Source organism: Pundamilia nyererei, unplaced genomic scaffold (assembly GCF_000239375.1).
Source record: "Pundamilia nyererei isolate P.nyererei 1_Seehausen unplaced genomic scaffold, PunNye1.0 scaffold00391, whole genome shotgun sequence".
NCBI classification, from domain to species: Eukaryota; Metazoa; Chordata; class Actinopteri; order Cichliformes; family Cichlidae; genus Pundamilia; species Pundamilia nyererei.
In genome coordinates, this window is record NW_005187792.1 from 290,258 (window position 1) to 313,934 (window position 23,677).

A 23,677-nucleotide genomic window follows, 5' to 3' on the forward strand; every position below is an offset into this window, starting at 1 on the left:
GCCATCTATAATCCAGTTTTGAGATCCCTTCCCAGACGCCTTAACGCCCACTCACATCCTGGGCCATCTGACCTCAGGAATTCGCATGATAAGGTGGGGGCAGGTTTCACAATGAACACACCCGAAACTCTGGCTGATTGGGACCCACACCCAGTTTCACACCTTGGCTCAGGGGATTAGAGGATCATCAGGGGGTCCTTTGTCCCTCTGTGGGGGGTTACTCCCACTAAGTTTATATCTGGGACTCTCCACCATTTGACCTTAGAACTGAAGAAGCTTCTCGGATGAGAGGTGAAACGTCTTCAAGTAACTTAAAGAAGTCCAGACGCTTTTCTTTGCAAGCTCCTTTGACTATACCCTGAGGTATATTTTCTAACTCAAATTACTGTATTTGCAGGGATATGTTTAACTTTAAAGGCAGCATGAAACAAATCCATCTCTCTGTACAATTCCTTGATCTAAAAACACAAGTGCACACTGCAGTAATTGTATACCCTTAATATCTGCACATCCTCTATAGAGAAATAACAAAGTCAGTATGATAAGAGGGGTACTTTAACTTGTTCGTTACTGTTCTTACTGTCTTGGGGCAACTTTGACCACATAACTTCCTCTGGGATTAATAAAGTATTTCTATTCTGATTCTTTATGACAACTGAGCAGAGTCTGAGAATGTCTGATCTGCTGTATGCTGTGTGATGAAAGTTGGTCCTAGAGAATAAACTATTAAGGGGGGCTTGCATTTGGAAAAATCTGTTAAAGTCACTGTTTAATGGGAAATGTAATCAAATCTACACCATCAATCACATATAAAAGCTTTTTGATGTAAACAAGAACACAGCCATTATAGTATGTTAAGGAAGATTTATTAGCTGTTCGACCGCATGGGAGCATAGAGTTTGTTTTACATGCCTTGAGCAGTTCCATATTATTAGATTGTAATATTTGATCTCTGGAAAATGTACAGTTGTGGTTCGACAGACTGAGCTGCTTTCTTGTGAGATAAGTTGAGCTCGTCACCGGGGTGACAAAGAGAAACAAAGTATCTGGCACACCAGAAGCCCGAGGTGAATCGGTTGTGATAATATGATTATTTAATAATCTAAAGGCCTTTGATAGATGTTTATGCCTTGCATTACTGACAGGAGGATTGCCCTGGAGCTGTAGATACAGAGCAGGGAGCATCACTGTTTGATTTAAGGGAGTATTCTACCAAGGAACAAGAAGCACTATGAGAACACAAACCTCCACCAAGGCAGCTCACTGAGCAGCATTTACTTGTAATGGAATAGTATTGCCTTTTGTGAATATTCATTTTGTTTTCTTTGTTCTTTTTAAATATACTTTAAAAAGTTTTTTTTATTTGTATTTTTTATTTAACCTTTATTTAACCAGGAAGATCGAATTAAGATTAAAAACCTCTTTTTCAAGGGAGACCTGGCCAAGTTTGTAGTGCAGTAAAAACAAGTGCAAAGTTGGTCCTGTTAAAACCCATTTTAATATACTTGACTTAATTTTAATGACACTTTTTGGGTGTAGAGCACATGTGGCATGCATTTTGTTTTTAGTAAAATACATTTTTGTCACGGTCTCTGTGTCTTTGTTGAGTTACTCTCGTCAGTACAGCCCCGATAAACCCTGTTTCTCGTGTGACTACAGGGATTATGCTAACCGCAGTTCTCTTGTGCTTAGGTTCTCGGACTTGTCCGTACCCCCGATCTGTTTCCCTGGTGGTGTGGCGTAGAATGGAGTAAGAGTGAGTGTGTAGAAAACAAATACGAGAGGAGCGAGTGAGCGGAGTGTGCTGGATTCAGAAGAGTGCCGAAGACAAACTGGGAAGGAGCGAATGAGCGGAGCGTGTTTTGAACTTTCTCCCCTTTTCCCCCTGGACCGCTGCATATCCCTGCCCTGTACACTGTCTATACTTTCACGTGGTGTTTTGTAAATAAATTTACGACTGCTATTCTAGTTCAGCTGGTCTGCGCCTGAGTCCATTTTCGCCTGTGTTACAATTTTAATGTTTTGCAATAAATATCAAGTGAAAAAAATGTTTTGATCATAAGTGTTTTCAAAAGAAAAAATACCAATTCTGGAATATTATGACCTGTTATTATAATTTACATAACATTCATAATAAAATAATGTGATATTTAGAATCCCTATACATCACTGCCTATATGTCGTCAATACAAACAATGTCAGTAAGAATGTCAGTAAGTCATTGAGTTGACCTTGAAGAGCTTAGTGAATGTAGGGACATTTTTATGGATTGTTAACATGAGCCCACTCTGCACCCCTGCAAAGCTTTAATGGAATTTATTTAAAACCTTTCAAGCTGTCGTGTTTACAGACAGGCTTGAATTTGCCATATTTTTCTAGTCAATGTCCAATCGTAGTGTGAAGTCTCCTCCAGTTAACTGAAGCCTGACATTAGTGGCCTAGTGCCACTGGAGGCCATATATGTTATTGTGTCACATTTCCTCTGTTTTGTTTTTTCTCATCACTGATATACGTTGATCCAAGTTTCATCTGTCCAAAACCTGCTTTTCCAGGAGATACGTGCTGTTTTAGGTACGTGTTAAAGTCTGATCTGGCCACTCTGAGACAGATCACTGGTTTAAACCCTGTGGTGAACCTCTGATAATGACATGCTTACCTCCTGGAGTTGTCCTAACTTGAATATTGTGAACAGGTTTTTCTTTACCTTGGAAAGGATCCTGCAGCGATCCACCTCTAATGTTTTCGGTAAACCTTCTGTCTTCGGTAAGGTCCTTTTTATGTGTTATTTTTTTCACCAAATGTGCCACAGTTTTCATTCCTGCTATCTCTCTGACAGATTTGGTTTGTTTTTGAATCCTAAAAATGACTTGTTTCACTTGATGAAACAAGTGAAATGTCTTTACCTTGAAGATTAAATTTGTTCACATTCAAATCCCACCCTTAAGTGAACCCATCCAGTTACATTTGAGACCATGCTAATAAGTACCAGTGCAAAGAATGGCAGTAATTTCTATGTGGTTAATCCGATATACTTGTTCAGCTGCTTAGATCAGACCATATTAATCATATAACTATATCTCAATTATGTTGTGATATACAGATAAACTAAAATTGAGTCAGTGTCTAAAAATATATGGACTGTATGTAACCTTAGAGCTTAAGAAAAAAACAAAAACAGCACTGCTATTGCCTGAAGTCATCCACCTCCTAATCCCAGAGGAGTATAAAACAGTGGGTATGAATTGCTTTCCTAAAGCCTAACTCTCTGTTACAGCTACTCTAAATACAAATCATAAATACAAATATAAAACTAATTAAACTGAAAAGCTGTAAAAATAAAAACTGTAAGCCAGAATATTATCAAACATTTTAAGTCTAAAACAATAGTGCATTTGTCATCACAGAAATAGCTTAATAATTCAGTGACATAGTAACAAGCCAAAAAGCGTGGTATGTACAGTGGCTTGCAAAAGTATTCGGCCCCCTTGAACTTTCCCCATTTTGTCACATTACAGCCACAAACATGAATCAATGTTATTGGAATTCCACGTGAAAGACCAACACAAAGTGGTGCACACGTGAGAAGTGGAACGAAAATCATACATGATTCCAAACATTTTCTACAAATAAATAACTGCAAAGTGGCGAGTGCGTAATTATTCAGCCCCCTTTGGTCTGACTGCAGTCAGTTGCCCATAGACTGCCTGATGAGTGCTAATGACTAGATAGAGTGCACCTGTGTGTAATCTAATGTCAGTACAAATACAGCTGGTCTGTGACGGCCTCAGAGGTTGTCTAAGCGAATATTGGGAGCAACAACACCATGAAGTCCAAAGAACACACCAGACAGGTCAGGGATAAAGTTATTGAGAAATTTAAAGCAGGCTTAGGCTACAAAAAGATTTCCCAAGCCTTGAACATCCCACGGAGCACTGTTCAAATGATTATTCAGAAATGGAAGGAATATGGCACAACTGTAAACCTACCAAGACAAGGCCGTCCATCTAGACTCACAGGCCGAACAAGGAGAGCACTGATCAGAAATGCAGCCAAGAGGCCCATGGTGACTCTGGACAAGCTGCAGAGATCTACAGCTCAGGTGGGGGAATCTGTCCATAGGACAACTATTAGTTGTGCACTGCACAAAGTTGGCCTTTATAGAAGAATGGCAAGAAGAAAGCCATTGTTAACAGAAAACCATAAGAAGTCCCATTTGCAGTTTGCCACAAGCCATGTGGGGGGCACAGCAAACATGTGGAAGAAGGTGCTCTGGTCAGATGAGACCAAAATGGAACTTTTTGGACAAAATGCAAAACGCTATGTGTGGCGGAAAACTAACAGAGCACATCACTCTGAACACACCATCCCCACTGTCAAATATGGTGGTGGCAGCATCAGGCTCTGGGGGTGCTTCTCTTCACCAGGGACAGGGAAGCTGGTCAGAGTTGATGGGAAGATGGATGGAGCCAAATACAGGGCAATCTTGGAAGAAAACCTCTTGGAGTCTGCAAAAGACTTGAGACTGGGGCGGAGGTTCACCTTCCAGCAGGACAACGACCCTAAACATAAAGCCAGGGCAGCAATGGAATGGTTTAAAACAAAACATATCCATGTGTTAGAATGGCCCAGTCAAAGTCCAGATCTAAATCCAATCGAGAATCTGTGGCAAGATCTAAAAACTGCTGTTCACAAACGCTGTCCATCTAATCTGACTGAGCTGGAGCTGTTTTGCAAAGAAGAATGGGCAAGGCTTTATGTCTCTAGATGTGCAAAGCTGGTAGAGACAAACCCTAAAAGACTGGCAGCTGTAATTGCAGCAAAAGGTGGTTCTACAAAGTATTGACTCAGGGGGCTGAATAATTACGCACACCCCACTTTGCAGTTATTTATTTGTAAAAAATGTCTGGAATCGTGTATGATTTTCGTTCCACTTCTCACGTGTACACCACTTTGTACTGGTCTTTCACCTGGAATTCCAATAACATTGATTCATGTTTGTGGCTGTAATGTGACAAAATGTGGAAAAGGTCACGGGGGCAGAATACTTTTGCAAGCCACTGTATTAAACACAGCTGATGTTTTGGCAGCAGTTTTGGCATATATTGGTCTGCTGTGAAGTGGAAGAACCAAGGTTTCAGTCTATTGGACAGTCCCGCTGTCACGTTACTCAATATTCAGACCAGCAGCCAAAAGCAACAACAGAAGATCCATTACAAGAACACTTCATTAGTCCAACCAAAAAGTGTTCCTCCAAAGGCAGAGGAAGGGGCAACATACCTGGAGTTCTGCCAAACTTTATGAAATCACTTTCTCCTGAAGTGCCATCATCTGGGATACCCAGCAGCTGAAATCATACTAATTATACAGCTTTACAATATCACAGCAACATTACAGTAATAGCAACCAGTCCTTGTGGGAATACTCATAGTTTCTCAAACTGGAATTTACTTAAAGTAACTGTGGTATCAGATGTCTTACCACAGCTCCCACTACCCAAAAGACAAAACTGAATAATTTAACACAAAAAAATATGAGAAATATGCATGGGATCTGGGAATAAACAGGCGTTTTCCCACGAGAAACCAGCAGCAACATATTCTAAGACCTTTAAAATCAGACATCCTAATGCACACGCATCGCCTGAAAAGGCCACTGACTAAAGTCACACAAAAAGGGAACGGGGCAAACCTTTCCAGTCCCTTCTTGAGAGCATTCAGCCTATAGAAAAAAAAACTGACCCTCACTCCCACTTGGCTGCCATCCAGGTCCTTCTGGATAATGATGAGTGTAGTAAGACTTTTTCCATATTTATTAGCGATCCAAAAAGCTTTCTGCATCCCTGTTTTCTCTGACTTAACAGTGGCTGCCAACTGACTGCCGATGCAAAAGCTTCTCACATTCCTAATATGACTGAAATGGAAACCTTAATATTGCTTCACAGAAACCACAAAATTTTCCTTTTCATTGGTGTCTCATCTAGAGGAGGTGATACATGATGAATAAAGGATCATTTCTGGCTAAAGAGGAAAATAGATTCAACTGAATGACCATAAAAATTCATACAAAAAGGGTGAATACAATAGACTGTATATAAAAGATGGTCATACCACCCAGACCTCTCCCATTGGTTTTGTACTGTGTGTAATGAAGTCAGAAGTAGCCAGACGTAGGAAAAGCTGGCCAAATATGCCGAGAATCCCAGCTGTGCACAAAACAGCCAAGCAATGATGCATTCAAGAACAACCAGATGTTCTGAAATTTCCAGTGTTTGTTTTCCTAACTGCACTGTCTCTAAATATCTCTCAAAACCATCTCAAAAAATGTGCTCCATTGACGAGTGTCTGATGTAAAAGCTGCAAATAAACCCCAAATCTTCATCCAGCAAACCTCTCGCCTTTGAGTGGAAAATCCCTGCTCCATATAAGATGCGTGTGACCTAGCCAGAAACCCAGGGAGATTTGCCTCGTCAGTGACGCTTTGGTGACAACACTGTGTGGTTGTGTCTGATCAACATTTTCTTGTAAACCTAGTGAAGGTTTTGTCAGAAATCTCATTGTTTACAGATGTGGTATAAGTGTGTATTTATCTAAGTTTTATTTGTCACTAAACCACAATGATTCAAAGACATCTTCATGACATCTTCAAGTTAAATATTCATAGAAAAGATGGAAGGAGGAACTATCAGTTCTGGCCAAAACCATTTTTGGTACCAGGCTGTAAAGGGGCTTTTTAATTTAGGGTTTAACATGGGAGTCTTTTAGGGATTGATTCACTTTTGGAGCCTGCCACTACAAGACAAACAGTTTTTGGCTTCCTGTGATGGATTCATTTTCAGCACCAAGGCTGGATGAAGATGAGAGACATATTGTGCAAGAGTTTTATCGAGCCACCTTTGTTAGTCCATAAATTATCCAAGTTCAGATAATTTTCTGCTCATCTTATCGCGACATACTTTCCTTTTTGCCAGCTCAGACCAAGCAACTGTAGCATTTAGAAGAAGAAGTAGCATTTTCATAGTTTTGTGTATTTGCAGACTGATGCGCTCACCTCATGTGGACAGCTCTCACAGGGTTGGAAATGGCAGAGCCCTCTAGAGAGCTGCTCAGGTCCAGACTCACAGCAGTCATCCACCCCATCAGCAATTGCCTTGTTCACATTGTCCATGGGGAAGGCGCACAGGGCAGAGTCATGCTCTGTGACTCCGTTGTCGTCGGTGACAGCAAAAACACCATACAGGATGTCATCCTCCTCCTCCGCTCCTAACTCCTCTGCCAGCTCCCTGCCTGCTTTGCCAAAATGGGCTGCTTGGACCACGTTGTACACAATATCCTTATAAGGTTCACTGGCTACGTTCCTCCTCCTTCGCTTTGGTTCAAAGCGACACTCCAAGATCAACTCGCGATACCGCTTCATTTCCCATTCGTTCCTCGGGAGACGTCCCAGACGAGTCTGAAAAGGCGACGATTCCTGATCTGGGCTCTCTCTCTGGACTGAAAGGAAGTACACAAACTCCTGAGTGAAGAAGCTGTAGACATATTCAATATGGTATGTCTTTCGCAGGCTGGGAAGGACAGTCAGACCACGCACATCACTGAAGAAACCATCTTCTGTGGCCAGTGGTCGACGAACTGATAAAGACTTCCTGCCGTAACGCTGAGTGACACTGTCATTAACACTGGCCGCGACAAAGAAATAGACAGTCTGACCCTCCTCCACCATTGTGACTTTTGTACCAAGAGGGCTAGCCACACAGTCAGGACAGTTAGCAGCAGAGTTTGAGCCCTTTCTGAACAAACACTTTGAAAGAGAGGGTGGCTCTCCATTTGGGTTCAGCTGGTGGAAATAGCATACGCCGTACTGAGAACTTCCACAAGAATATAAATACATAAAGAGTGTATCCAACAGCAACACCTGATTGTCTGTGTCCTCTGGAAAGTTGTGATTCTTGTCAATCTCACACAAATTGCATATGTGACACTCTGAGCCCCCCACTGGCCCAGTGCGGAGCTCCCACACCTTCTCCAGGCTTCTGTTGACAGCTTCGATCACATTCTTAGAGGCCACGTACACTTCTTGGTAAAATGAGTTGTTGACTATGTTTTGGATGGGACCCCCAGCTTGGAAGAAAGGCATTGTATACACAACAGAGAAGTTGACAGGGCTGGGGGCCAATGACGCACAGTTGGCCAGGGCAAAGGCCAGCACAGTCTGGAACCAGACGCATGCCCACCACTGTCCGGCCCAGTGGACCATCTCCAGTCCGGGTTCCAGGGGCCCAAAGGCACAGGCGATGTGTCGCTACCTCCAGGTCTGCTGCTGAGTCAAAACCATCCTTAAACCACCCAGTGACACCTGATAAAACAAAAAGAGTAAAATAACTCATTAAACTGATAAGAAATCATGAGCTGCAACTCAAGAATGACTAAAGCTTTGATATTTCCTTGCTTGAGAGTTAAATAAAAAAGATGCCATTTTAATGAGCTAGATGATCCAGGAAAGCTTTGCATAAAGATGTGAAAGAGAAAAGGGGATCTTGGCTGACTTGACTGCTTTCTCCTGCTTTAAGCTAAATGTCCTCTAGAACCAACATTATACTGAACGGACATGTATAAGTATTAGAGAGATCTTCTCACCTAGCTCAGGCCAAGAAATCAAGTGAGCATATAACTAGCAGTACTTACATTACCTTCATTCAAGGCTTTTAAATGCATATCGCCTATTTCTTATCTAAGGTTCCTTTGGCAGGAATGGATTTTGTTTAAAGAACCACCTTATGAACAAACAAAGAGCCACAATCCCGTTTGTATGAAGAGGTAAAAGCTGACAGAAGTGAGATGTGTCTGAAACCTGTTTACTAAAACTGCTGTAAGACCATAAAATGATAAGCAGTAGCCTGTTGTTTCATGTTGTCATGATAAATTATGCCTCCTATGGGATTTGCTACTAATGAAAGTGAAAATCAATATAACAGTATTTTATTATGTTTTGCGTGGAACCCTAAAAGACCCGAGGTAACAATCATGATCACCATCTTGTCTGGTCCTGATAATAAAAGCACATGTGGTCATAAAAATAAAAGCTTTCTCTGACTCACCACAGACACTGACAGGAAATGTTTAGATCATCAGACACAGAGTTGTGGTGGTAGAAGATGTGGATCTAACTATTTTTACTGGGGCTTTGTACATAAGCCATTCATATCGGTCTGGTCATGTTTACTCTGGTTAATCACAGGCAGAGTTTTTCAAATGAATCATCTTCTTTTATGCAAGGGAGTTGGTGGTAACAAGCCAAGATAATGACTTTTGCTCAACATGAACCAACCAAATTTAGCAAATCTACATTTTTCCATTGCTCATCCAGCCCAAGCTCTACGTAGTGTCCGAGCCCTGTCTTCATCGTGAACATACATAAGTGGGTGGATCATTAACTGGGCATACGCCATGACTGTTTTCTGGCCTGGCCTCTCAATTATGCATTCCTGTTACAACCACTACGTGCCTTTCAGGGGGAAAAGATGGCCACGGACTGATGGTCGTCAGACGTTGTGTAGCCTTTAAAACTACCAGGTGAGGGCAAAACTGCTCTTCGGCTCGTGTCAGAGAATTTAATCCATTTTGAACATTATATTTAACAGCGTCAGAAACGGCAGTGTGAGCCAACTGATTTTAAGCACAAAGCACTTGTTTTTGCTAAAAGCAGTCGTATGGAAAAGTTCAGAGTCCCAGGTCTTTGCATCAATAATTCATTGAACCCCGCTGATGCTGTTGTTACATTTTAACATTTGCAGCTCCTTGTAAAGCTGAGGTTAAGGTCTGGGGACATGAGTACACATAGTAATGGCACTGATTGACTTTCTCCGGGTTCATGGTTAATAAAGCAAACGGCTGAAACAGAGTTTCCATTCGCTTTGCTATTTTCAGGCCAATCAAGGCTTCATCAGTGAACCGGCATGAGTTGCCAGTAAAGCACCTTGCTCACTGGCACTTCGGCATCCTAATCAAGAGTAGAAGATCGAAGACCTCTCTTAGAATAATCAATGCACAGATATCCAGGGGGATTTGCAGAGTTGAGCTGCTGTTCGAACAATCAATAGTGAACACATATTGAACCTGAAGGACTCATTGACTGAGTAGAAGGAAATAAATTCCAAGGCAATGCAGACTCACTAGAAATATCCAGTTTAAGGAGAAACTGCGTCTGCATTTCTTTGTTTTGAAAAAATCTTTATTTCTACTGTGTGATTTTATACAAAACAAGTGAGATTAGAAATCAGTCCAATTATGAGTATGTTAACACAGAACAGCATAATTTCTTTTCGCCCTGTGCTCATCTGCCCTCTTCAGTTGATCGCTTGTATTTATGGGTTTGTTGTTGTTGTTGGGTTGGTGAAGTTTCTCCTTTTACTTTGTCTCCATATTCGGTTACAATCTGCCTTTACTTCTTTGAATCACTCCAGTGTAACAGAGTGCACACTGGCTCCAGTCCACAGGTTAAAGATGTTATTTTCATTCCAAAACCCGAGTTTAGATAACGCAACACTGAGTTTATATTTCACAACCCCCACAATAAATATTAATCGCAAATAGCTTGCTTTTTATAAACAATTATAAATGGATGACACCGGAAACCCTTCCTTGCATCATAAGTGCTGTGAGAGATAATATAAAGAATGCCGGTGCTGTAAGTCAAACTTTGGATCATAAACACAAGCTATTCTTTTTAAAGTCCTCTTCTAGCATTGCCTGTGCTCTGAAGGCTAGTTGGTTTCTGTTTTGTATCTAAACATCAGAGCAGACGCTGCTGAAGGAAAGAAGGAAAGATGAAAAGCTTACCTGTGCAGGTCAGTCACAGTCTTGAGGGAAGCAGCCACTGCCAGCTCTGCGCCTACTGTAAAACAGCGCGCGGGGGAAGGCGGGTTTTTCCTCAGGTAGAGTTAATATCACACGATTAGCTTAACACACAAACTTTTTTTTTTTTTTAAATACAAGCCCTTCTGTATTCGTTAGCGCCCGCTTCGTATTTAACTTTAACTCCCGGTTTGAATCGGTCCTCGCTCCTCCCCTCACAGCTCCACACTGACACACACCAGCAGCACGAACAGAAGCCAATTAGCCCAGCGTCTATAGGTGGCCTCAGTCACTTTTTAATGCCATAAACGTTTCCTCCTTATCCCCCCAACCACTGCCCTGCCTGTTTCACAGCACCATAAAACTTACTCCTTTTGTTGTGCAAGTGTGCTCCGCGTTTGTGAGACGGAAGTGCTGCTGCTACTGCCATCTACGAAGTGCCTACAGTGTGAGGGGAAAAGAATGACACATCAGCTTGCAGGTCGTTTCTTTATTTACATATAATTTTGCAATTATGGGACTGCCATAAAGCATTACATATTTGTTTTGCACAATAACAGTTAAGGCATGATGTGACAAATGTGACAAGGCTAGATTCCTCAAGCATAGCAGGTTTCTAGGAAACAAAGCTTTAAGAGGCATGCAGAAACATATCATCTGTTAATGTGAGTATTATGGGTGAAAAGAAAGAGATGAACTGGAAAAATAATGGAGTTCATGTGGAATTCCTCTACAGTGGTGTTAAGAGAATACGTGTTATTACAAACTACTGACAGCAGTAAACAGGTCACAGGCTTTCTGTTTCAGTGTCCGTTACATAAACAAAGAGTGCATAGAGGTAAAAGGGTGATGCTTCCAACAGGAATGCTGTTAACCCATATTTTGCCAACATGTCTTCTAATTTGAAAATACATTCTACTGCAGTTCGAGGAATTTCCAGTTTATTCTTCATTTCTAAGAACTGAGTTAATACCATAAAAGACATTTTTTTAAGTTGTGAGATGCATAATAGCCGTTACAGTAAAACCATTCCATGAAAGATCTTTAACAACAGGTAAACACTGCAAGCTTCTGTGTTACCAAAAGTGCGGAGGCTTCTATCTGCTCTTCATTTTTTTAAATTAAAAGTTATAAAAAAATTTCGCCAGCTAAAATACAGCGTTAATTCAATTGCACAGCACACTTCATTACAAATCAGAGAATTAGAACAGAGCATTCCAAAAGTCAAAAAAAAAAAGAAAATGCATAGGATTTGACAATCATCATACTCTTAAAGACTACTGCTTCATCATGCGTAGCTGCTGTTAGCACCACTCCAGTCTGTTTTCACAATACTGCTTTACGTTTCAGGAGGCTCAGTATGTGAGAGGACTGAGGATGAAGAGGCGATCCTCCTCCTTCCTGATCCACTTCAGCAGTTTATTGACAGCGGCGAACGCTGAGGCCTTGGTCGCCAGCGGACTAAAGCAGAGGTAAAGCTCAAAGCCGCTTGTCACCTGCAAAGGAGAGAAGGCACAACGAGACAAACGGAGGATGAAAAAGCTGTGTGTAGTAGACGGATATTTTTCTGTTAAAGAAGTTCAGAAATGTGGTTCAATGTAAGAAATTGTTACAGTCTGCAAAATTACTGTAGCTACTGCATTGTACTGCAAACTAATTATGTAATGACAGTATATTTTTGTAACAATATTTGTAAAGCATTGCACCACATTTAGAATGATGACCCTTTTTCAATACGTTTCTTTAAGATATATATTTAACCACACAACATGCGGTTAGAAAGGGGGAGAAAAAAGAGTGGTCAACAACTTTCCAGAAGTGTCAATGTGGACATTACTTTTATTGTTATTTTATGTGTATGTGATGGTAATGTGCAAGGGTCTGCAAAAGCACAACGCTGCTAACACAAAGCTGGTAAGGAAGGACAAAGGTTATTGCAGTAAGCTATAATTAAACTCATTGTGGGAATAAAAAACCAAAAAACACTAACACACTAATTAAAATAGAAATTAAAAAACATAAGCAGTATCTTCTTTATCTTCTTTGGGCTGGGGGATGCAGCATTTTCCAAAAAGAATTATTTATGGATCATGTTCACACGTGGCTTTTTTACTGTATGATAGAGCTTCAACCTGCATTTGTGCATGGCACAGTGAACTGGGATCACAGACAGTGACTGGAAGTGTTCCTGAGCCCATGCAGAGATTTCCATGACAGAATAATTGCTGTTAACGGCAGCCAATGCTGATTTTTGGCCTTGTCCTTTGCCCACTAAGATTTGCGTTTTGATCATATTAGGTACTGTAGATGATGAAACTCAAAGTCTTCACATTTTTATATTGAAGAATATTATTCTGAAAATTTCCAAGAATTTGTAGACATTTTTTCCCTCTAAGATGCTCTTTTCATACGCAGTCATGTTACTGACCTGTTGCCAGTTAACCTATTTGATTGCAAAATGTTAATCCAGCTGTTGATAATACTGCATTGTGAATGGAAAAACTGATGTAAAGTTTATGCCAGCAATCAAAATTATTTATGACTTTATTAAATGGACTATTGACCCTAATAAGGCAAATAGTTACCCCCCCCCCAAAAAAAGAAAAAACAAAACAAAAACAAAAAAACAGTAAGCTAACTAAATGTGTATGAACAATGTCAACAATCCAGTGTCCAGTATTCATTTTGTACACACCAAATGCTTTAAATGGCTGTCAGCTTAAAAATAATTGTTCAAAAACAATAAACCATTTTAATCACAACACCAGACTCACCTGTGCCAGCAAGTTTTCAGTTTCCCTGCAGCGGTAGTAGTAACGGAGAGGTCTGGTTGGATGGTGCAAGCAGCTGTGAAGTTCCTGGTACAAGCTCAGCAGCCTTTCCTGCTCTCCATCAGACTGGTACACCATCGGAAACTCGGGGCTGAAGGTGGAAAATATCCAAGAACAAGGATTTGTGTTCATGACAAAAAATATATACATATAAGAATGCTAATCTTTGTATACTGATGATCATTTTACTGGCCCAGATAAAATCAAGTGTCATCTGCTCTCATGAAGTTGTCATTTATGTAAATTTTTCGTAATACCGAAAACATCTGAGTAGATGTGTTTATACAGTGAAAGGAAAAAGTTCTTGAATTAACAGGATTAATGACTGTTAAAATACTCTGATCGTTATCTAAAAACCCCTAAATTTGACAAACACAGTCTAACCACTCACCTGGTGTACAGTCCAGAGCTCTTTGATTTATACAGGAAGTGCCTGAGCTCTGGGATGCCAACCTGCACCACGGAGTAACTGGGACATTTCACCGCCTCCTTCAGGGCCTGGTAGGCACTACGCTTGCTCAGCCTTTCCATAAACTTCTGCTTGCAGTCGGACATGTTAAAGAAGTCCTCTCTTTCAGTTGAGACCAGAATGAGACAGAGCTGGGATGCAGGCTCCAGGTAAGAAATGTGAGCGTGGAAAAATCCTGCGGTGTTGAACTTTGGCAGACAGATCGGCGTCCAGCCTTCACCTTCTCGGAAGGAAGAGGAGGAACCGACGAGGTTGAAGACCAGGTGCAAGTCTATGTGGTGGAGGAACTGGTCCTTCTTCCTGACCAGGGTGACCAGGCGATCGCCGGCCAGCAATATGGAGAACACCAGGTTTTTGGATTTAGCGGCCTGTAGGCTCGATGACACTACGTCCCTGGCAGAGCTGGGGAGGGGCAGGCAAGTGACGGCACTGAGCAGCAGGCCGGGGTCTCGTTCCAGCCGGATCAACAGGTTGTCAGTGAGATACTCTGAGCCGGCCAGCAAACGCCGCAAGTCGTAGTTCTGCTTGTGCTGGAAGATGTGGTTGAGCTGGGTGAGGGTGAGCAGGCTGACTATCTGGTAGTAGATGTATTGCAGCTCCCGCAGCATCTCCTTGTCTGATTGACAGGTGCGTGACACTCCCACCAGGACCAGAGGACTCTTGGTGAGGAAAACCACTTTACAGCCATCTGACACAAACATATTAACAGCACTTACATTAAGATACGACATATTTGTTTAGAGAATTAAATGTTGCTGCCAAAGTATAATCTGACCTGCATGGATGGAGCGGATGATGTTCTTCTCAGCCTCGACAAACGACACGAGAGCCATCATCACCCCCATGGTGCTCGACAGCGCCTCTTCCGTGCCGTAGCGAGTGTAGATTGGTTTCCCCGCCTCACTCAGCACAAACACGTGTTTTTTGTGGCTCCGCCACGCCTCACTGGACACATCCTCCTCCTTAGTCCTATCCGACAGGTCATTGCTGTGTTGTTCATCTATATTTTGTTCAGCAACAAGTGCCTTGAGCCCCTCTTCATGCTGCTCTTCTGATCTGCCTGAATCAGCTGTCCTCAGGGCTTCTTCTTCAGCTTCAGCAGTTAAATCCTCAAACGAGTGTGCATGGATGAACATGGCACTCTTCTGGCCAGCACCTGTATTAATATAAATGATGACAAACTTTGTCCGTAAAAGATTTAAAAAAAAAAAAAGCTAGAAAAGCTCTATATAAATATGAGCGCAGTACATCACATGGCAGACATTTCTGGACAGTTCCTTTGGAAAAAAAAACTGCAGGAAGTTTGAATGCTACTTTCTAAAAGGACATGTGGCCAATGACCACATATACAACTGCCAAAGTAACCACCAAGTCCTCTTTTAGTGTTTTCTCAGTTTGCAGCATTTATAGCGGTTTTCATAATCAAACATTTTTCCCATGTAGAAAAAAATAAAAAATAAAGAAAAATAGTGGACTGTTAGTATCAGGCTCATTCTCACTACCTAAAATCATGTGTTTGGTTAAGGGATGGGGTAAGGGTGGAGCATGAAGGAGACACAGACATGACCCCTCTTTGCTCAGCGTAAATTCTTCATACTCTTACCTGCCAGACAATCAAACACACAGATGTTTTTTTATGCTTGGAAGCAGGCCTCATGTTTAATGTGCCCGTTTAATTTGCATTCACACTTACAGCCAGGTAATGTAGAAATGCTGCTTAGCTCAAGGCAGATTCAACACAATGGAAAGTGGAGGTGTATAGATAATATAAAAGGTTTTCAGTTTGTGTTTCTACAAGAGGAAAAAAAAACAACTTCAACGAAAAAAAAAAAAAAAGTGGCTGGTTTGGAAAATGTGTTAAATTCCCCAACTTTGCTGGAGAACAAAACTGGGCATTCCTGTGGGAACCAACTAGCTGGAAAAGGCGTCCAAGACAGATGACAGAGATGAATTATGTACAGTTACAGGACAAGACTTGATTCTTTTATTTGAAAAACTGATTAATTTTGAACATGGTATGCAACTCTAGAACAATCCACAAAAAACAGAAGTTCAATTTAGTCTATTATCGTATTAGTCACACATGTTTTAACTTTAGGTTATCACACTTCAGAGCTGCTGCAGTGAATAAAATGAACAACCTCTGGCCAAAGCTTATCTAATTAGAAGAACAAGAATAAGGCAACTGTGATAGCGAAAGAGTACGCTAAGACTTCAAAATGTCCTGTTTAGCTCCAGTTTGGGAAGAGCAAATCCATACAGTGTTACATCATCTCTCCTGTCATTGTTGTATTTATTCAAAGCAGGATGTGATGCAGCAGATGAAAGCAGCTGCAGCCAACTTTCATTGTGACAAACTGACAAATTTTCCCCAGATTTTTTTTGCAGTCAACAGATGGTCATATCATTAAATTCTCATGAGAAAACATGGCAGCATTTGAAGGGAATATTGTGCAACTGTAACACAAGCTCTAAAACAGCAGACAACCTGTAAATATATTCACCATTTCTTACATAGACAGGATGTGCATATTCATGCTGTCTCTCACACACAGAGTACTCAGTATGCGTTCACCGGACACTGCACAGCTACAACAATGTGAAACAGAGAAGTCCAATTCATGGGAAAGTTTTCAGAAGTGTCAGCACTGAAAGAGTGTTAATGTCTTTTCTTTGTGCTACAATCATAAAAAAGACAATATTCCAGGCAAAGATACTGCAGGGATTTTGTACTTGAAATAGAAAACAGTTGATGATTACTTGGCCCTGCCCTGCCTTGATATTTGTCTACCCCAGCTGGAAGCTTTTATGGTCTACTGTAAACATTGTGATCACTGATCATGTCCTGCAATGTTTCGCAATACAATTCTATGAGGGATTGGCCACAAAGTAGTGTGGCACAATTCTATTCACCCACGACTTCTTTAAGACACCTAGACTTACCTGCAGTCTTTGAAATGAGAGCGCAGTCAGTGGTGTAATCCCACTGATAGTGGCTAAGTGAACTACCTGGAAAATATTTCTTGCGTTAACATTACCTTAGACTGGAACAAATGCAAGAGGAAGTTCACACATACTACACCTTCCTATTTGACGTTTTTTCACTACTATGCAGTGGTTCCAGTTTTGCAGATGTATGTTAAATATGTTTTTAAAATCATACTTGTCTCTGCGTGTTTACAGACAAGCGGCACAACACTTACCTGGTTCAGTTCCCTCTACCAGACCAGGTATGGGGCTGTCCGCCCTGACTGAGCGAAGGCGGTCTACAGGAGCCAGAGTTCCACTTTCCCATGATGCAGTCGCCTTTTGGGCTTCACCTTCCATCGCTGCTACTTAAGGCTAGGACACGCACCTGGAAAGATAGACAGACAAAGGGCTATAGGACCAAAGGGCAACAACTTCGTGACTGAGTCTTGGATTTATGGTGGTGTGCCATTACAGTGACATGACACGGTCACCACGAGTCGGTTCAACTGAAATCAAATAAAGCCCTACAGTTAGGTAGTGACGATTAACTGTTTATTGGAACCGGGGGGAAACAGAGCTAAGCCGGAATGTCCTCCTTGCTCCAAGGAAGGCTCAAACCAACTATGGAAACAAAATGAGTCTCGAAAGAATAACATATTCACACGTAGTATATTTACATTCACATCTTTTTTTCTTGCTTAGCATCCTGAATTATCACAGGCGTCACATATGTTTGACTTCAAAAGCTACTTTGATTGCTGACTTTAGCATGTAGTCAAACAAACGCTATCTATCGCCTTCGCTCTCAACCAGAGCACTCAAGACCCCTTCAAATACTTCAAAAAGATTACCTTTCATTTCGACAGCTGTCTGCATCTGAATGTTATGCTCCCCAACTCGTTTGCCACAGTTGCTGCTAGCTAACTAGCAGAAACCGCACAGAAGAACTTCTTGAATCATGCCCTGGTTGGTTGCGGAAGTGCGAATTGTGGGATATGAAGTTCCCTGCCAGAGGGTTTATACACTTTTTATCACTCGTTTCCCAGGAGTAATAAAAATGCCGAGTTCATCTGAATAAAATAAAATACGGAGAATTGTCTTTGAAATAGTTAAGAATTAATTTAATGGGTTAATTTTGAATATTACAGCATGCAAGTTACTTATAACACACTGCCATCTTTGATCTTGCTGGTGCTTTCAGGTCACGCAGGACATGAAACAACTGTGCCTGATTATTAAATTACACGATTGTCACGAGACTCAGATACTTAATTTGTCAGACAGAAAACATTGTATATGAAATGTTAAATAATATTTTTGTGTGAGAAAGGTTTGTGAATATATTTGCGAGCTATTTCAATGTGTTTAAAATAATATTTTGTTGTTTTCACTGTGACTCTGCATATGTGAGGGATAAAAGCAAAAAAAAACAAGGGAAAAAAAGTGTTGACACATTTGTTGAGTGACACTAAATTGTAACTTCTCCAGGGAAAACGTATTAATTGTTTTAAATAGCAAACGTTTATAGCGACTGAGCTAAATTTTAATACAAAATACGTTGGCGTAGATTCTAACAGCTCATTTATGTTCCGGGGCGGAGCTTTGGTTTGAACGTGCAGCGGGGAACTGGCCAGTGATGGCGTTACCATTGTGTTTGTGTTAGCTTGAAAGGAAATTTCCTAAATTATCTCACTTTATGTGTGTACAATGAAAATTTTCATGTACAGTTGGTGATGCTTCAGTTTATAACGAAGGATTATGCAGTAACTTGATATCTTTGTTTGGTAAGCATGACAGCTCACGATAAGGCTATGGCTAACATTGGTTATCTATATGTAGCTGCTTAACCAGGGTAGCGGAATAGTAAGGCCCACTGACTTTAGCCAGTGCTAACTGTTTTAGCCTACAAATATTATGTAACACTACCGAAACGCGTATGATCAGGGAGTGAATATCACGATTTGTATTTCACTGTTTTTAACAATGTCGTACGCTGTTTCCAAAACAGGGTGATCGTTGTGCCGGTAAGATGCCTATTCGAGCATATTGCACTATTTGCTCAGATTTCTTTGATCACTCCAGAGATGTTGCTGCCATTCACTGCGGACACACTTTCCATTATGAATGGTAACTATACACAAACTCAAATCTGAACAAAACAACTTTTTTCAGTTCATGGCATCTTTTAAGTTATTTTCGTTCCCCTCTTTTTCTTCTAGTCTTCTTCAGTGGTTTCAGACAGCCCCTACAAAAACCTGTCCACAGTGTAGGAAACAGGTACAGTAACGCTACGTTGTCAAACTACCAGCACAGACCGTGGCAAGTTGAGTTACAAAGGAAAGATTGCGCTTCAATGACATTTTGATGTTTGTGTGTAGGTCAGCACCAGGCACATTATCAGTAAGCTCTTCTTTGACATTGGTGGAGAGGAGGACAGCACGGCTGACCCGGAAAGCTTACAGGTACCAATCCTACAGCAATATAAAACTCTTCACGCCTTCTGGCATGTAAAACAGAACCTAAATGTGGTCTTTCCTATTGCTATTGTTTGGATTTGTTTTAGGGTGTTATCTTCTGACTGTATTTCTTCTCTTTTTTGCAGAATGAGGTTGATAGAGTCAAGGCACTTCTGAGCTCTAAAGGTGAGAAATTAAACTCTTGAGTACAACTGTTACAAAGTTATGCTAGATTGTAAGGAAGCAGGCAGCGCTAGATTGATCATCTGTCTGGTCAATTTGTAGAGCGAGACTTGCGGGACAAACAGAAGGTGGTGGAGAGTTTAAAGGACTCCATGGACAAGCAGAGGCGAGACCTAGACAGTTTGCGGAAGGAGATTAAAGAAAAGGAGATGCTTTGTTCTGCCCTCAAAGTATGAGCTCTCTGTTCTTCATTGTTGAAAAGCTGCAATATCCACACTGATTCACAGTCACTGCAACTAATATTATGTTCTAACGTCTCACAGACACAGATGTCATATATGGAGACGCAACAAAATGAAGTTCAGGCTGCCAAGGAAGAAGTCCGGAGCTTAAGGACCAAGTTGAGAACATTTGAAAGGTATCTGCAGCCCATTGTATTATATTCAAGGCCCTGTGATTGTAGAGGAAAAGATAAAGATTGTTTAAGATGATCTTTGACAAGTGCACAAACGTATACCAGTGCATTTGGGCAACTGCAACCTGAGTCTTACACTACAGCTATAATGACATGAAATATGTGCATATGGTCCAGTGATTGTCTTCATTGTTAAAGAGCATCATATTCACTCTGTGCATTGTTTTCTCCTCAGCTTGGATGTGTTGTTACAGGGCCAGAGAGCAGAGGTTGAGTCCATGATCACAGATATGGGTATCAGCCAGGCAGCAGTGGAGCAGCTCTCAATCTACTGCATCTCTCTGAAAAAGTAAGTATATGGAGATTATTACTAAATCGGCCGAGTACCATCTTAAAAATATTGGAAAAATTGTGGCAAAGAAAGATTTTGAAAAGCTTATTTGTGCATTTATTTTCAGTAGACTAAGGTATCTTAATGGAGTCTTTACTGGTTGCTGCCAGAGTCCTGACCAGCACCAGGAAAATGGATCATATTACAGCAGTTTTGAAATCATTGCATGGCTTCCTGTGTGTAAAAGCATTTATTTAAAATTCTGCTAATGGTTTAGAAAGCATTGAATGATCTTGAACCTGAATATATTGCTGACCTACTTGAGGGCTATGATGCTTCTAGACCTCTTAGGTCCTCAGGAACAGGCTTACTTTAGTATTGCTAAGACTAGAACCAAACAAGGTGAGGTAGCATTTAGTGTTGTGGAATAAACTCCCCTCACACCTCCAGTGTGCAGAATCCATTAGTTACTTCAAATCAGGATTAAAAACGGTTTTGTGTAGTTTTTAAATAAAATATACATTTAATTGTAATTATTGTAATTTTCTTTTTGTTCAAAGGTTAAATTTTACTTAAGTTGTTTCAGGTTTACCCTTGGTGTTGACTCTTGCCGTCGAGGGCTTTTTAGTTAATACTGAAATAGTTTTGCAGAAAGGAAGGGTCGAATATTTCTCTTAAAGTCTCTTGTGTTGCATCAGAAAATGTCTGTTAGGTGTTGCTTCTATAAGTCATTAATTTCAAGGGTTCTCTCACATTTCTGCTGCCTGTACGTTGAATAATTACTCAGTATGTTCTATAAAGATGTGAAATATGGAGCGGTTTGTGGTGTTAGTTTAATCAGATTGTGTGCTTGTCTATATTTGTGACCCAGATGAAGATCATACCACCTTTCTCCTGTAAATCTGAGCTTTTGTGAAATATGTTCCAGAATCTTTTAATGAGTTGGACAACATTTGTGTGTTTGAAAGTACTTCTTTTGGAGCTTTTTGTTCAGGTATTTAGTTCTAATGACCACAGCATCCGCTCAGTATTTACTGCTGATCTCTTTTCTTTCCTTCTTTCTCAGAGAGTATGATAACCTCAAAGGAACTTTGAAAGCTTCAAATGATATGTGTGAGAAACTGAAGAGAGAAGTGCTGTCCTCAAACAACAAGGTCATTTGACATAAGAAGATCGCCTCACCAATAAGAAATGGGACTTTGGTGCGGAATCTTTGGGTTAAAGTGCTCTGTGGTGTTTGTCATTTCAGTTACAAAAAACTACAATAGAGGTGAATCAGACCAAAGAGGACATGAAGTCTCTGCAGAGCGATCTGGCCTGTGCTGACAAAGAAATCTCTGTAAGGCAGATCAAACAAATCTGTTTATTTGTTATGTCGGATGTGCGTGGTTGTGATTTCTGTGTGCAACCTGTCCACAGAGCCTGAAGAAGAAAGTGGAGTTTCTTCAGAAATCTCTGAGCACACCAACAAGGACTAACGAAGCCGTCAGTCGGCTCATCTTTGAAAGGTGCGTCTCCAGCTGTGGGACTTCATTCTCCTCATGCTTTTGACAGGATGCTTAAGAATGCATTTGCTTTATGCGCTCACGCACTTGTTGCTGCCTTCCCGTCAGCCCTGCCCCACTGGAGCTGAAGCAGCCTCGCCTCCACCATCCAGCAGATAGCGAAGACATTGACCTCAACATGACCTACGACATCACTACGCCAGACGACGGGGCCAAGAGACCAACGCAGGTTCCATTGAAGAAAATGCGTCTCGATCCACCCGTGTAAGAGTCATGTCACTCAGTGCGGAAATGTTTTCTTCTGTGTTTAGAGTAGTTTGAAATCCATCTGCTCTTTTTGTAACAAAGTATAAACTGGAAGTGTTGATTTTTCAGAACGTCTGTATCCAAACACAGGGAGAAAACGTCAGCTTTAAGCAAGGTAGCCTTCTTCTAATAAATGCATCATTAAATAACTGATCTATATATAATTTGTTTTTAATTTTTCAATTAATTAATTTATTGTATTGTTTTATATTTATGTATTTTTTGTTTCTCAGAATCGCGATGAAGATCTGGACCCTTTTTTAAGGAACTCCCTCCTCTTCAGGAAGAAAACATTTGGCAGCATGTTGGAGCCTCAGAGGAAGCCTGGAGCTGTAAGTGCAGCCGACTCTCGCAAACTGTTTCCTTGTCCCATTTTGTCATCATCAGTGTTTTGTTGAAGGGGGAAAATGTTTTTGCGTTTCAGGTCAGAACTGGTTATGATGGATTAGGAGGACGAACTAAATTCATCCAGCCTGTATCCTTTTTGTCATTAGTGATTCTGCATGTGTTACTTGTCTTCTAGCGTTTGAGGTTCACTGAAGAATGTTTGATGTATGTGTTTGTATATATGTAAGAGCCAGGGAGCACCGTCTGGCTTCAGATAGATGTTATTTATAACCACGAGATAAATGTAGGTCGCATCGATCCTTAACCAAGCGCTCCACCTCCAGTCTCCTTTGTCACAGATTCGTCCACTGATGAAAGCTAAAAGGAAAAAGGTAACACGGCCCCCATCCAAGACCGCCACTTGCATGACCCTGGACGACTTCCTCGAGTAAATTTTGGTGTCAGAGGTCAAGACACTGACTTCTGTAAAGAAGCATGTTGGCACTGCTCTAAAACCGAGAACCTGGCTGTGGGTTTTTTGATTTGTTTGTTTTTGCCACTCAACACCAAAAAAGCATTTGGGAATGAACTTTTATCTAAAAGAAATGACAAATGTTGGCATTTGGGTGAACTGCAAACCCTGCTCTACATTTATTTTTTTGTGCCGATATGAATTTGTTTGTGTAGGCAGTGTCTTGTGTTTTGAAGCCTCGTAGTTCTGTGGGAGTGTATTTGTTTGTGAGAGAGAAACAGCTACTTGAGAAATTTGACTGTGAGGGTTGCGATGATTATAAAATTCTGGGCCAGTGTCTAATGCGATAGTTTTTTGTTATTTATTCCCCATTTGCTTTTCCAGTGTGGCAAACAAAAATCTTTATCATTAAAAAAAAAAAAGTCTTTGAAATGCTTTGCTATTTTTCACCCTGTTTTCGCTGACATGGGGAGTTACTGTAGGTAGTTTTTCTTTTAGATTTAATTGTCATGCTGGATGTAAACCAACTCAAATAATAAACAATATTTTTTTATTAAGATTC

General features: G+C 40.8%; 3 protein-coding genes across 5 annotated transcripts in view; 1 reads left to right on the forward strand and 2 right to left on the reverse strand.

Moving 5' to 3' along the window:
- Positions 1–11,322, reverse strand: part of mst1rb (macrophage stimulating 1 receptor b) — a 23,776-nt gene extending 12,454 nt beyond the window's left edge. The window contains exons 1-3 of one of the 3 annotated variants that reach the window (XM_013915877.1): positions 11,220–11,244; positions 10,836–10,890; positions 7,048–8,352 (exon numbers count right to left, since the gene is read on the reverse strand). In XM_013915877.1, the coding sequence (XP_013771331.1) occupies positions 7,048–8,253 (1,206 nt within the window). In that variant the 5' untranslated portion in view covers positions 8,254–8,352; positions 10,836–10,890; positions 11,220–11,244. Of the gene's footprint in view, positions 1–7,047; positions 8,803–10,835 lie in introns of those variants that run through there. The other 2 variants (XM_005752929.2, XM_013915878.1) reach the window with 2 other exon arrangements.
- A 3-nt stretch (positions 11,323–11,325) lies between these two features.
- On the reverse strand, positions 11,326–18,376 carry mon1a (MON1 secretory trafficking family member A). Its single transcript, XM_005752931.2, has 7 exons — positions 18,281–18,376; positions 17,972–18,190; positions 17,354–17,505; positions 14,926–15,306; positions 14,073–14,838; positions 13,625–13,772; positions 11,326–12,346 (listed from the first exon to the last, which is right to left on the reverse strand). Exons 3-7 carry the CDS (start codon positions 17,475–17,477, stop codon positions 12,206–12,208), a joined length of 1,560 nt encoding a protein of 519 aa, XP_005752988.1. The 5' UTR covers positions 17,478–17,505; positions 17,972–18,190; positions 18,281–18,376; the 3' UTR covers positions 11,326–12,205.
- Positions 18,377–18,590: 214 nt separating this feature from the next.
- On the forward strand, positions 18,591–23,672 carry traip (TRAF-interacting protein). The gene is made up of 16 exons (XM_005752933.1): positions 18,591–18,904; positions 19,129–19,247; positions 19,340–19,397; positions 19,499–19,582; positions 19,723–19,762; positions 19,862–19,989; positions 20,083–20,177; positions 20,410–20,523; positions 21,572–21,659; positions 21,755–21,844; positions 21,925–22,013; positions 22,119–22,274; positions 22,386–22,431; positions 22,550–22,648; positions 22,741–22,791; positions 22,988–23,672. The coding sequence occupies exons 2-16, from the start codon at positions 19,150–19,152 to the stop codon at positions 23,093–23,095; spliced, it is 1,344 nt and encodes a 447-aa protein (XP_005752990.1). The 5' UTR covers positions 18,591–18,904; positions 19,129–19,149; the 3' UTR covers positions 23,096–23,672.
- Positions 23,673–23,677: the final 5 nt, after the last annotated feature.

Coding starts and splice junctions, on each gene's coding strand:
- mon1a (XM_005752931.2), bottom strand. CDS start 17,477: ATGGAAGGTGAAGCCCAAAAGGCGACTGCATCATGGGAAAGTGGAACT. Junction 14,839..14,925: donor CATCCGCTCCATCCATGCAG/GTCAGATTATAC, acceptor TGTTTGTGTCAG/ATGGCTGTAAAGTGGTTTTC. Junction 12,347..13,624: donor CTGAAAACTTGCTGGCACAG/GTGAGTCTGGTG, acceptor TCTCCTTTGCAG/GTGACAAGCGGCTTTGAGCT.
- traip (XM_005752933.1), top strand. CDS start 19,150: ATGCCTATTCGAGCATATTGCACTATTTGCTCAGATTTCTTTGATCAC. Junction 19,248..19,339: donor CACACTTTCCATTATGAATG/GTAACTATACAC, acceptor TTTTTCTTCTAG/TCTTCTTCAGTGGTTTCAGA. Junction 19,398..19,498: donor GTCCACAGTGTAGGAAACAG/GTACAGTAACGC, acceptor GTTTGTGTGTAG/GTCAGCACCAGGCACATTAT.